Raw genomic sequence first — 12,795 nt, 5'->3', positions numbered from 1 at the left:
GCATCTGCCTGGGGCAGCAAGCTGCTGGACCAGGGCAGAGGAAGAAACCCCCAGATGACACTTGCTGTGGGTGCCACCCCAAGCATGGATGTCGAATCACAGAGCAGAGCCCTTGGGGCTCTTGACTTGATGACAAAATAGTGCCAGGTTTTACTAGACATATGTTCCTTTCAAGGCAAGGGTCGGTCTGTGGTCATTGACCAGTCCTGTGTAGGAAGTACAGCTGGTCAGAATCAGGTTTGCAGTCCAGCCTCCTTTGGGAGCCCTGGCTCTCTATCAGTCTGAGTGACTGGAGTCCTGTACCCCAACCCATAGACAGCCCATGAATTCACATTCAGTGCCTCCCACATCCTGGGCTCATCTGTCCTGGACCCACCTGTCCTGAACTTACCTATAGTGAACTCACTTGTCCTGGACCCACCTGTCTGTCCACCAAAGAGTCGGCTTCACCTGAGCTGGGAGCAAAGTGGCTGCCACCTTTGGGGCATCACAGCACTGTCCCGAGGCAGAGATTGGAGTGTCCTGACTTCTGTCAGGAGCACTTGGCACCTCCCACTGGCTGGACAAAGGCATATAACCCCTAAGCAGCCACTGGTGGGGGTCTGGGCACCCATGATACATGGTTCAGCTTAGGGTCACACCTTGCCCTGAGTCTCCTCCATGCAAAGGAATTAGAGGTCTCTTAGCAAGCAGGGTGGGGAGTACTGGGTGGGGGCTGGCAGGCAGGGTGCAGTCAGCCCCAGTCTGAGCATACCCCACCCTGCATGGGTACACACAGACACCCACTATCTCCATGATAATTCTTCACATTCTCTCTGTTCCAAATGAAACTTTTCAGGGATGCAAGAAATCAATGAAATGAGAAAAAGGCTGGTTCCAGTTAATTCTGCAGCCAGTTGGGGGACAGAGTGGACGGAGCAGTAAGAATCTTAAGTGTGGCTGGAGTGGAGACTCAGTGGGGGAGGACACAGCAGGGCCAGACTGTCAGGGTTCAGGCAGCTGTGTGAGACTGCGCCCCCTTCTTTTCTGGGAGTGGGCAGCCCTGGCCCCTGCTGCCCAGCCTGAGCTCTGTCTGACAGACAGGAAGCCGAATGCCCCAGGCATTCTGTGGGCTTCTGTGGGACCCCCCCACCCCCACTGCCCTTCAGAGGCCAAGCACTGGACACTTGGATGTGGATGGGCCTGTGGGTCACCGGTTTATCCCACAGGGAAGTCCTTGCACCCTGGGTCTTGGGCACTTCTCGTCCCTGGAACGAAACCTCCTTCCCACCTCCCCCACAAGCTGGGCCTTGGGAAGGGGGATGCACAGCGACGCTCTCCACACTTTCACCAACTCCCTGAAAAGACACCCCGCGCGTGCCCCCCACCAGCCCTTCTCCTTGACGGATTACCACAGCCAGGCAGGCACGGATGGAAGGGGACCTGGAACCGAGGTGTGGGCTTGCCTCCTCCTACAGTAGGAGACTGGGTGTAGAGAGGGCGGGACCCCCAGGGTGTGCCCAGTGTGGGCTGCTGGCACTCCTGCCCACAGCCCCACCTCCACCCAGCTCCCCTCTCAGGGGGCGGGTTCCCTTCGAGGTCGACCCTCAGGTCTGAGTCCCAGGGAGAAGAGGGGCTCAGGAGAAACCTGAGATGGAATAGCAGACCCAGAGGGACCAGGCAGTGCTAAGTCCAGGAGCTGCAGGGACGGGACGTGGGGGTGCCTGCAGGGGGTGGTGGGGTGAGGGCTGCTTCCCGTCACCTCCTTGCTGTGTTACTACCGTCACCCACCACGGGAATGAACTGATCCAGAGCCCTTGGGCCCCGCTGTGATGACCCCCCCATTAGAGTTTGCTGCCGTGTTTCAACATCCCGAGCACCCCTGAACTGGAAAACCCGGGAAGTGGGGGGCAGGCCTGTCAGCTCAGGGGCGCAGGGATTTTGGGAAAGCTGCCCTGCCGCCCCTCCAATCGGAATCGCATTCGGTTCCTTTCTGTCTTGCGGCAGGAGGCCTGGAGGTGGGGTGGGGGTGGCGGCCCTGCTCGCACGCGAGGCCCTGGCTGGGGTCCAGGCGGCTGTCACTGCGCGCTGAGGCCCCATCGCGTGACAGGACTCGAGGAGGCTGCTGGGTGTGGCCCGGAATGTGGCTGCGGAGGAGGGAAGTGGGGGTGCCCGCGGCGTAGGGGAGGGGGACCTGCGATGCTGGGGGGGATGTCCGGGTGCAGAGAAGTGTGGAGGAGGGAAGTGTGTTGGGGGCGTGCTCCGGAGCTGCGGGGGGAGTGGGGGAGGGGGCACACAATGCTGAAGGGGTGGTATCCGACTGCAGAGAAGGGAGGGACGAGATGCTGTGGGGGCCGCATCCAGGTGCAGAGAGTTGCGAGGGTGGGGGGGAGAAGTTAGGAGGTGGAGCACCCCTCTCTTTGGCCTCCTGTGTGGGCTGCAGCCCTGTGCATTGGGAGGGAACGGTGCGCCCTGCAGTGTGGGAGTAGGGTCCCAGCAGGGGTAAAGGGGTCCGCATCCGCATCCGAAGTGATGTCACTGACGGGGTCACCCCTAGCCTCACAACTGTAGGGTTCAGCATCCCCCATCCAAGGCATCTGCAGGGGCAAGAGAGTAGGAAGGCAGGGACAGTCCAGCACCAACCTCCACTTCCCCTCAATTCAAGAGTCGAGTTGGGGAGGGCTGGGGGCAGGGAGCTGACTGGAGCTGGGGTGGGGGTGGGGGCGACCCCTGCAATGGAGTTTGCTAAACGGGAGGTCTTGGTGTCTGGGTCTATAGCAGGCGACCTGGGTGCACTAGGTGAGGGTCCTGCCCCCTGCCCTCCAGCATCACTTCTGGCCTTTACTGAGCCCCAAATCCTCCCAGGCGCTATGGGCTCTTCCCCCACCCCACCCCAAGAGCTAAAGTGGTAGGACTGCCTGGGTGGGCTGGGAAGCCGGGTCTGGCCTTAGGGGCTGCCTGGAGGAGAGGGGGGTAAGGTAGAGGGAGGGGCATGGGTGGGAGGGGGAGGGGCATGGGTGGGAGGGGGAGGGGCATGGGTGGGAAGGGAAGGGGGCGGGGTAGACCTCCTTGTCCTATTTCCACACCGGCTTCTCCTTCATCTTTCTCAGCGTCTGAGAACACAGCGACTGTGAGACCCCCTGTCAGAAGCTCACCTCAGCCTTTCAGAGAGTTCTGAGACCAGGAGGTCCCTTCCAGGGAGGGGGCTGCTATCAGATCGGTCTTCCGGGAGGGGAGCTGTAGGAGTTCAGTGTATTCAGAGCTCTCAGACTTCCGAACTCAGGGTTGAGGAAGCAGAGAGCAGCACAAAAGGGGGTTACAAATGAGGTCTCAGAGCTCAGCATGTCTGCCGGGAAAACCGGTACTTGTTGGGGGCTTGGTTGCTGAGGTTTCCACTTAGAGAGGGTGGCTGGCAGCTCAGACAGCCTCTGGGTATTTGTCAGGGACCCTTAGGGACTGCCCCTCCCACCCCCCATCCCCCATCCCCCTGTTGCAGCTGTTTGTGTCTTCAGGAATACACCTGCCTTCTGGGAGGAAAGGGTCCTTCTTGTAGTGTTCAGTGCAATGAGCAGGGGTTAAGTGTGCGTTAGCTGGGAGAGGAGGGTGATGGCACAAAGGCTTCTGAGGGGCGGATGGAGAGGCCAGGGGAGACCACAGCGTCTGTGGGCTCTCCCAGGGGCCGCCTCCCGAGCTGAGCTCCCTGCCCTAAGCATACTCTGCTGGTCAGCACCAGAGGGCTTAAAGGAGGGGCCCAGCACGGCCTCTGTGTGTGTTGGGTGGGGGTCTGCTGGGTGTCACCTGGTGCGTGTCCTCTGTGGGGAGGAGGGTCAGACTCGGTGTCTCAAGCCGGAGCTCACATTCAGGCCTTGCTGTGCTGTGGGTCTGGAGGCCTGGAAATCTTGAGAGCACATGCTGCCCACCTCTCACTAACAGGAGCGAGGGCGTGTCTGTGGGGAGCAGGCGCGGCTGAGTGGGGCTCAGTGGGGAGGCGAAGGCAGAGCCTGTGGTTTCTCCCACCATCCATGGGGGAAGCTGCCCGCGTAAGACAAGCATCACCCACCAGCACATCCTGGAGTGAAAGTTCAGCACAACCTGCTGGGTTTGAAAGAGAAAATGCTGGAGATTTAAGTGTCCACGCTTATGTTTTATCCCAAGACCAGAGCAGGTGCTTGGGCTCCACCTCCAGAAGGGCCCCTGGCCCTCAGCTGCACTGACTCACCTGTAGCTTCGGTTTGCAAATCCCAGAAGTGAGGGAAGCTGGAGGCACTCCCCACCGCCCTCTGCTGACTGGATCCCCCACTGCCTGTCCTCCTTGCCCCTCGGCCTCCCAGAACTCCTGGGTGCCAATGAGGATGTTGAGCATGGAGTTGAAGGTGCCTAACCAGCTCCAGGGAGCTGAGATGTGTCTGTCTGCAGGTCTGTGTGAGTTCCAAAGTGGAGATGAGGCAAGCCTGGGGAGGGGGTGGGAACGTGGGGATGGGAGGGGGATAAGGGTGCCCCAGCAGCATGGAGAAAGGTGGCAATGCAAGGGGGGACTTCCTGGACTGGGGGATCAGTGCAGTAATGGATGCCTGTGGGGTGTGGGCTGCTCTACACCATGGGTCCCTGAAGTCAGTGGGGCTCCGAGGGGTTTGTAGGAGGGGGCAGAGAGCAGTTTCTGGGGAGCAGAGTAGGGTGGGCCCTCAGGCTAGGGCCAGCGGCCGGCCCGTGATGTCCTGACCTCCCAGATGTTAGCAAGTTGCTCCCACCTGGCTGCCCTGGTTGGATGTCCTGGCTTCTGCCCTGCCCTCTTCCTGGGGAGGCCGAGTTGCCCCAGCGTGTCCTGGTGGCCGCAGGTCAGCGTGGGATTGCGACTTTGCTTCAAGAGGATGGCAGTGGAGAATGGTGGGGTGAAGGGTGGAGAAATGTAACTGAACAACGGCTGGCAGCCAGGCCTGGAGCCCGGGAAGGGTGCTAACGTGCTGTTTCTCTCCGACAGCCGTGCAGGAGAAGTGCCCGCGGCAGCCGGTGCTCAGTGCCCCCTCACCAGGAGACAGTGGCCCGAGAGGAGGGTCAGCCGTGCTGGAGGGAAGGCTGCTGCTGGAGGTGAGCTCCTTCGCCCTCGGGTCACTCGCATGGTCAGTGTGCAGAGGCCATCTCGCCCGGACCCTGAGGGTGTGTCCGTTGACAGTTAACTAGAAGTTCAGGCTCTGAGAAGTATCTGTGGATGGAGTCCCAGGACCTCCTGGGAGCAGCGAGAAGTCGTGGTCTCAGGTGCTCCGGGCGAGGTGCTGGATGAGAGAAACAGCCATGGCCAGGCTTTAAATATGAAAACCATTTTCATTCTGCATTCTCTGATTTTACTTGTCCATGGGAGAACCTAATAAAATATTAAGCAGGATTTTTTTTTTCCCTTTCAAATTAAGGCTAGAAAATTGCACACCAAGCTTCTTGGGTCTGGCAGGCGTGGCTGGCTGGTCCACTTATTGGGATTACTCTCTGGATGTCAAGGCTGGGTTGGCCTTTTCACCTGAGATGGACACCCTCTTCGTGATTCTGGGGTGATTCCCTGACCCTGTCATGTGGGCCTTTACATGCAGGATGGGGAGCTGTGGTCAGTTTCTTAAGGAGATGTAATGGTGAGGAGTTCTCTGGGTTGTATCAAGTCACTGTTTCAGAGTGAGCATGTCGTGCCTCACCAGGGGTCAGAGGCTCTGAGCGCCCAGACTCTGGCTTCTCCTTTCTCAGAAGGAGCTGGGAGGATGCAGCTGTCCCTCCACGAGAGGGTGTGGGGGACACAGGGAGAGAAGCCCATGGTAGGTGGCCCCTGAAGCCCAAGGTGCTTTCCCGGGAGAAGCTGGGTTCACGTGTTCCCCCGAGCGTCCACTGGACCCCGATGTCCAGAGCAGAACCGGTTCTTACCCCCCAGCCCTATTTGGTGGGCGGTTCCATGCCCCCAGGTGAAGCCTCCTCGACTCCTCTCCTCCCCACATTTGGTTCATCTGCTAGGCTGATGGGTTGAAGGGCAGAAATGGTGGGCTGTTGGTGCCATTTAAGCTGGGTCAAGTCCCCACTTCTCTGAACACTGCCAGCAGCTTCACCCCAGGTGGTGATTATGCACCCTAACCTGCTCAGCAGCAACCAGAGTGGCAGGCAGGCCTGAAAGGAAACCCCGGTTCTTCCCCACCTGACGCTCATGCTACTGGAATTACCTCCATGTGGTTCACAGGCCTTCAGGGTCTTCTCCCCAGTGGGGTGCCACCCTTTGCAGGACAGATTGTCCCCTGGGCTCAGCCCTCCCGCAGAGACATGTGGCTGACCTTGGCTGGCCTGGAGTGGCCTCACTGACCAGAGTGGGACTGGGCCACCTGGGGGCCTGGTGAGGCTGCATGTGTGAAGTGGAGACACTAGGTGAGGTCCTGCCCTCGTCTCACTCAGCCCCCGGCCCTTCTCTGACTCCAGCTCTTCAGTCCAGCTTCCCTGGATGCTTTTCTGGGTCCTCTTGGCCGCTTCTCTGATCAGTCTCATAAGTTCTTAGATGTTCAGCTGTTTAATTGGCGTGGGCTGTGGTGGGGGAGGCATGACCTCTGGTCATCCCAGGCCTTGGCATCAGTCTCGGTCTGTAGCCCTCTGGTGAGGAAGGGGAACCTGCCTGACGCCCTTTCTTATCCTACTCAGCCAAGCCCCACAGAGATTGGCACCCTCTCCCCTTATTCCCTTTCAACTTTTTAATTAGAAATGACAAGAAGACAGAACGATGGATGGCCAGGGACCTGTGACCAGGCTTCAGTGGTGGCTGGCTTTGGCCAACTTGCTCCTCCTCATCCCAGCCCTCCTCATCTCTCCCCATAGGTCCTCGCTCTGCTTTATCTTCTCAGACCCCTCCCTCACCCCGAAACTTTCTGGTCCCCTGCTATCCCCCCTTTGTGCCGCACCTTTTCATTGTGTGTTCACTGTGTCCAACCCTCTGCCTTCCATCTGCCCGGCTGTGAGCTCCCCCATTTCTGAGAACTTGGGTGGGTAGCTGAGTGCAGGGGGCCCAGTAAGCGTGATGATGAACAGACTGACAGACAGACAGATAACATCTAGGGTGATTTGAGGAGACTGGGAGAGCAGAAGAAGTTTGCAGCATAGGATTTGGGGGTACTGGTGCCAGATGGAGCTTGGTGGTTCTTTGTATCCCCCATGACCTCACCCAGCTCCCATAGCCTCTGTGAACCCCTATGACCCCCATGGTCCCACATGACCCCACGGCCCCCCAAGGTCTCTGCCCTGCTGAAGGGTTTAGGTGTGCTCGCATGAGGATCAATAAGCTTATAAATCACTTCCTTTTTAAAAAATAAAATTATATGAGGAAGTACATTCTTGCCGTGTAGTTTGCTGGGTTTGTGGGTGTTTGGGGAACTCCCGTCTTAGAGCGAGTTTCATTTCAGTTCTGTCTGGAGCAGAGCGTGGGTCCAGCGGGAGTGCAGGGGGAAATGTCGTGCTTCCAGGGGCGGAAATACCTTCTTACTTTATGATTTATCAAGTTTTTAGGAAGCAAACTCTTAAATATTATTTTTCCTTAAAAAATTTTTTTGTCAGTGCTAGTAAAATTGGAGCAGGAGATGTGGCAGTTTGAATTTTATTCTTGGCAAAGATAATTGGCATTACTTTTTTACTATTCATGTTCAAAGTTAAGATAATAAAATCTTAATCATAAAATCTTTTTAAAACTCTTGTTCCGAGCTATAAATACAGGAGCTTACACACAAAGCGCCCAGTCTCCCAGTTGGAGCTCAGGGGACAATTTCACACATGTTCACACATGTCCTCACCTCTAACCCTCTTCCTGCTTCTCTGCTGGGTTTACAGAGAGCAGCACCCCCCACACTATCCTGCACCACACTCCTGGCTCTCCTGGGGGAGGGGGAGGACTGAGTTTTTCCTGGGGGCCTCAGGATGTGAATGGCATCCTGGCTGAGGCTGAAGCCCAGGAACTAATGACCAGGACCGACTCTTGGGTCCCTACAGGCTCCCTCAGGGCCTGGGAAGGAGGGGAAAGCGGACCCAGCCCCATGACCTGATTTTCCAAGTCCTGCTGCCTAGTGTGTGTGGATGTTTTTGGAGCTACTCTCTGGGGCTGAGGGGTTGGGGTCTTTGCCCATCTGCTCTGAGCACTGTGGGCTGTCCTGGTGCCCACCCTGCCCACCAGCCCCCAGCCAGTTTGGAAGAGCGTCCTCTCTCTGCATCTCAGAGAATGAGATCTCTAACAGGTTGGAATAGTGTCCCCCTTCTGCGGTTTAGAGAATGAGGTCTCTAAAAATTCTTGAAGCCTCAATCTGCTGCCTTTTGTTTATTGTTCTCTGTGGCACACAGGAAGTTTCTGGAAGCTTCCTTTGGTTGTAGTCAGGGAGATTATGTGGTTAGTGTCCTCCTTCACCTGGTGATTCTCAAACTTTGGGGTTAGAGACGCTTTATGAAGTTTGAAAGTATTCCTAAACAGAGCAAAAGAAGCAGATTAAACAACAACAACAAGAAAATCCCAGCTTTTATTTCTAAACTTCAATCTCTTGAAGATAAACTAGAAAAAAGAAGAGGTTTATGGCAGGGCATTATTAATTCATAAAAAATTTAGAGCTGGCGCAGAGTGTAGAGTGCCTGTGGTCTAATGTCTGTTATTTTTAGATGAAGAAACCAAGATTTGCAGCTGTTAGGCGCTGGCCCAGGGTCCCTGTTGGGGTTGGGGCTGGGGCTGGACCTGTGTTTCTTTATCTGAGTTTGGAGGCTCATGGGCCCAGAGGCTCCAAGCCCTCAGCTCCCCTGGGAAACCAGGTCAGACAGACGGAGTTGCCACCTAGGGAGCACCTTGGCACAGGCACTGGGTATGGGTGACATCGGAGGCCTGGGGCAGGGGAGGTTGGTAGGAAGAAGAAACCAGAGGGGGACATGGTGGGAGAGGGGATGTAGTGGAGGTCCTGGAGACACACACACACACACACAGTAGGTATATAGCTCTAGCCACGTTGTGAGCTTTGAGCATGGTTCAGAGTGCCTGGGTTTTTATTTCTACTTATAAGGTGAGCTGCAAAGCCATTGTGTTTAGTGCGGACATGGCAACACATTCACAGGAACTGTGAACTTGGGCCAGGCAGGTTGGGGTAGGAGGGAACAGGATGATGTTATGACCACTTGACCCTGGCTAGAGTTCAAGTGCATTGTGGCTGCATGGTACATTTTCTAACATTTTTATTCATTTATTTTTAATGGAATGTATTGGGGTTATATTGGTTAATAAAATAATGTAGGTTTCAAGTATACAATTCTATAATAAATCCTCTGTGTGTTTTATTGTGTGTTCACAATCCAAAGTCTAGTTTCCTTCCTTCACTACTTATTCCTTCTTTCCACTCTTCTACCTGCCTCTACCCCCCTTTCCCTCTGGTAATCACTGCACTGTTCTCTGTGTCTGTGAGTTTGGGTTTGTTTGGGTTTGCTTTTTTTTTTGCTTAATCTCTTTACCTGTTTCACCCCTCCCCCGACAGCTGCTTCTACTTTGTTTGTTTATTTTGTTCACTAGGTTCCACATATAAGTGGAATCATGTGGTACTTGTCTTTCTCTTACTGGCATATTGCACTTAGCATAATGTCCTCTAGGTCCATTCATGCTGTTGTAAAAGGTAAGGTTTCCTTTTTTATGGCCAAGTAGTATTCCATTGTGTAAATGTACCACAGTGTTTTTATTTTATTTTTTAATAATTTATTGATTTTTAGAAAGAGAAGAGAGAAATGGTTGTGCAAGAGCACAATTGATCAGCTGCCTCCTGCACACCCCCTAGTTGGGATTGAGCCTGCAATCCGGACATGTACTCTCACCAGGAATCGAACCAGCAACCTTTAGTGCCTGGGAGGATGCCCAACCAACTGAGTTATACCAGCCAGGGCAGTACCACAGCTTTTTTTATCCACTAATCTACTGATGGGTACTTGTCTATTTTTAATTTTTTTTAGAAACTCCATAGTGTTTTCCACAGTGGCTGCACCAATCTGTATTTCCACCAACAGTGCATGAGGGTTCCCTTTTCTCCATTTCCTCACCGACACTTGTCATTTGTGGATTTATTGATGACAGTCATTTTGACGGGTGAGAGGTGATATCCATTATGGTTTTAATTTGCATTTCTCTGATCATTAGTGATACTAAACATCTTTTCTTATGTCTGTTGGCCATCTGTATGTCTTCTTTAGAGAAGTGTCTATTCAAGTCCTTTGCTCATTTTTTAATTGGATTGGGTTTTTTTTTTTATGTTTAGTTGTTTGAATTCTTTATGAAATTTGGATGTTAACCCCTTATCAGAAGTATCATTGGCCAATATGTTCTCCCACTCAGTGGGTTGTCTTTTCATTTTGTTGATTATTTTCTTTGCTGTGCAAAAATTTTTTAGTTTAATGTAGTCCCATTTGTTAATTTTTTTTCTTCTTTTGTTTCCCTTGCCCAAGGAGATATAGCAGAAAAAATATTGCTATGAGAAATGTCTGAGATTTCACTGCCTGTTTTCTTCTTTGGTTTTTATGGTTTTGTGTTTTACATTAAGTCTTTAGTCCGTTTTGACTTTATTCTTGTGTATGGTGTAAGGAGGTCATCTAGTCTATTTTTTTGCATGTATCTGCCCAATTTTCCCAACACCATTGCCTCCTTGGTCAAATATTAATTGACCAAAGTTGTGCACTTATTTCTGTGCTCCCTATTTTATTCCAAAGATTTATGTGTCTGTTTTTATGCCTATACCATGTTGTTTTGATTGCTATGGCCTTGTAGTATAGTTGGAGATCAGGTAGCATAATTCCTCCAACTTTGTTCTTCTTACTCAACATTGCTTGAGGCTATTCAGGGTCTTTTGTGATTTCATTTAAATTTTTGGAATATTTGTTCTAGTTCTGTGAAATATGCCATTGGTATTGTGGTAGCAATTGTGTTGAATATATAGATTACTTTGGGTAGTACAGGCATTTTAATGATATTAATTCTTCCTATCCATGAACACAGTATATGCTTCCACTTATTTGTATCTTCCTCAATTTCTTTCTTCAGTATCTTATAGTTTTCCAAGTACAGGTCTTTTACCTTTTTGGTTAAATTCATTCTTATGTACCTTATATTTTTTTGATGCAATTTTCAATGGGATTGTTTTCTTGGTTTCCCTTTCTGATAGTTCATTATTGGTGTAAAAAATGCCACCGATTTTGCTAGGCCGGTGTGGCTCAGTGGACTGAGCATCATCCAATGGACTGAGAGGTCTGGGTTCGATTCCTAGTCAGGGCACATGCACGGGTGTGGGGTCAATCCCAAGTAGAGGGCATGCAGGAGGCAGCCGATCCATGTTTCTCTCTCACATCGATGTTTCTCTCTCTCTCTCTCCCTTCCTCTCTCTCTCAGATATCAATCAAAACATATTTCTTAAAAATGTCACTGATTTCTGAATATTAATTCTGTATTCTACTACTTATGGAATTCATTTATTAGTTCTAGCAGTTTTTTTTTTGGTTTTGTTGATGGATTCTTTAGGGTTTTCTATATACAGTATCATGTCATCTGCAAATAATGACACTTGTATTTATTTATTTCCAATTCAGATTACTTTTATTTCTTTTTCTTGCCTGATTTTCTAGTATTATGAATTTCTAGTACTGTGTTGAACAAGAGTGGTCAAAGCAGATTTTCCTGTCTTGTTCCTGATCTTAAGGGAAATACTTTTCTTTTTTCCCCCCATTGAGTATGATGTTGGCTGTGGGTTTGTCATATATGGCCTTTATTACATTGAGGTTTGTTCCCTCTCTTCTCACTTTGCCGAGAGTTTTTATCATAAATGGGTGCTGGATTTTATGAAATGCTTTTTCTGTATCTATTGATATGTTCATGTGGTTTTTATCCTTCATTTTCTTTACGTGGTGTATCACATTTATTGACTTGTGGGTATTGTACAAACCTTGCATCCCCGGAATAAATCCCACTTGATCATAGTGTATGATCTTTTTATTTATTTTGTATTAATTCTCATCCGAGGGTATATATATTTTTTCTATTTATCTTCAGATAGAGTGGGAGGGAGAGAGAGGGAGAGAAAGAGAGAGAGAGAAACATCGATGTGAGAGGGACACATCAACTGGTTGCCTCCTGCATGACCCCGACCAGGGCTGGGGATGAACAGCAACTGAGGTACATGCCTTTGGCTGGAATTGAACCTGTGACTCATTGGTCCATGGGCCAAGGCTCTACTGCTGAGCCAAATGGGCCAGGGCTGATCTTTTTATTTTTAAAAAAATCTTTATTGTTGAAAGTATTACAGATGCCCCCCCTTTCCGCTATTGACCTCCTTCTCCCCACTCCCACCCCCCTCCTGCTTTCCCCACACATTTGTCGGTGTCCATTGGTTGTGCATCTATGCATATAAGTTCTTTGGTTTATCTCTTCTCACCCCCCACCCCACTCCCCTCTGAGGTTTGTCAGTCTATTCCCTTGTCAGTCTGATCCCTACTTTGTGTCTCTGGATCTATTTTGATCATCAGCTTATTTTGTACATTATATTCCATAAATAAGTGAAATCGTGTGGTACTTGTCTTTTTCTGACTGGCTTATTGCACTTAGCATAAACTCTCCAGGTCCCTCCATGTCATCTCAAAGGGTAAGAGATCTTTCTTTCTTACAGCTGCATAGAATTCCATTGTGTAACTGTACCATAGTGTTTTTATCCACTCATCTACTGATGGGCACTTGGGCTGTTTCCAGATGTTAGCTATTATAAATAGCACTGCTATGAACATGGGGGTACATATATTCTTTCTGATTGGTGTTTCAGG

General features: G+C 51.3%; 1 protein-coding gene across 1 annotated transcript in view; it reads left to right on the top strand.

Annotated features, from left to right (window-relative positions):
- The window catches only part of AHRR (aryl-hydrocarbon receptor repressor), a 79,062-nt gene that overhangs the window by 25,019 nt on the left and 41,248 nt on the right, over positions 1 to 12,795 (top strand). The window contains exon 3 of the mRNA XM_036280263.1: positions 4,958 to 5,064. Within this exon, the coding sequence (XP_036136156.1) occupies positions 4,958 to 5,064 (107 nt within the window). The remainder of the gene's footprint in view (positions 1 to 4,957; positions 5,065 to 12,795) is intronic.

This window comes from Molossus molossus, unplaced genomic scaffold (genome assembly GCF_014108415.1).
Source record: "Molossus molossus isolate mMolMol1 unplaced genomic scaffold, mMolMol1.p scaffold_m16_p_3, whole genome shotgun sequence".
NCBI classification, from domain to species: domain Eukaryota; kingdom Metazoa; phylum Chordata; class Mammalia; order Chiroptera; family Molossidae; genus Molossus; species Molossus molossus.
This window is presented reverse-complemented; position numbering and strand designations above follow the sequence as displayed.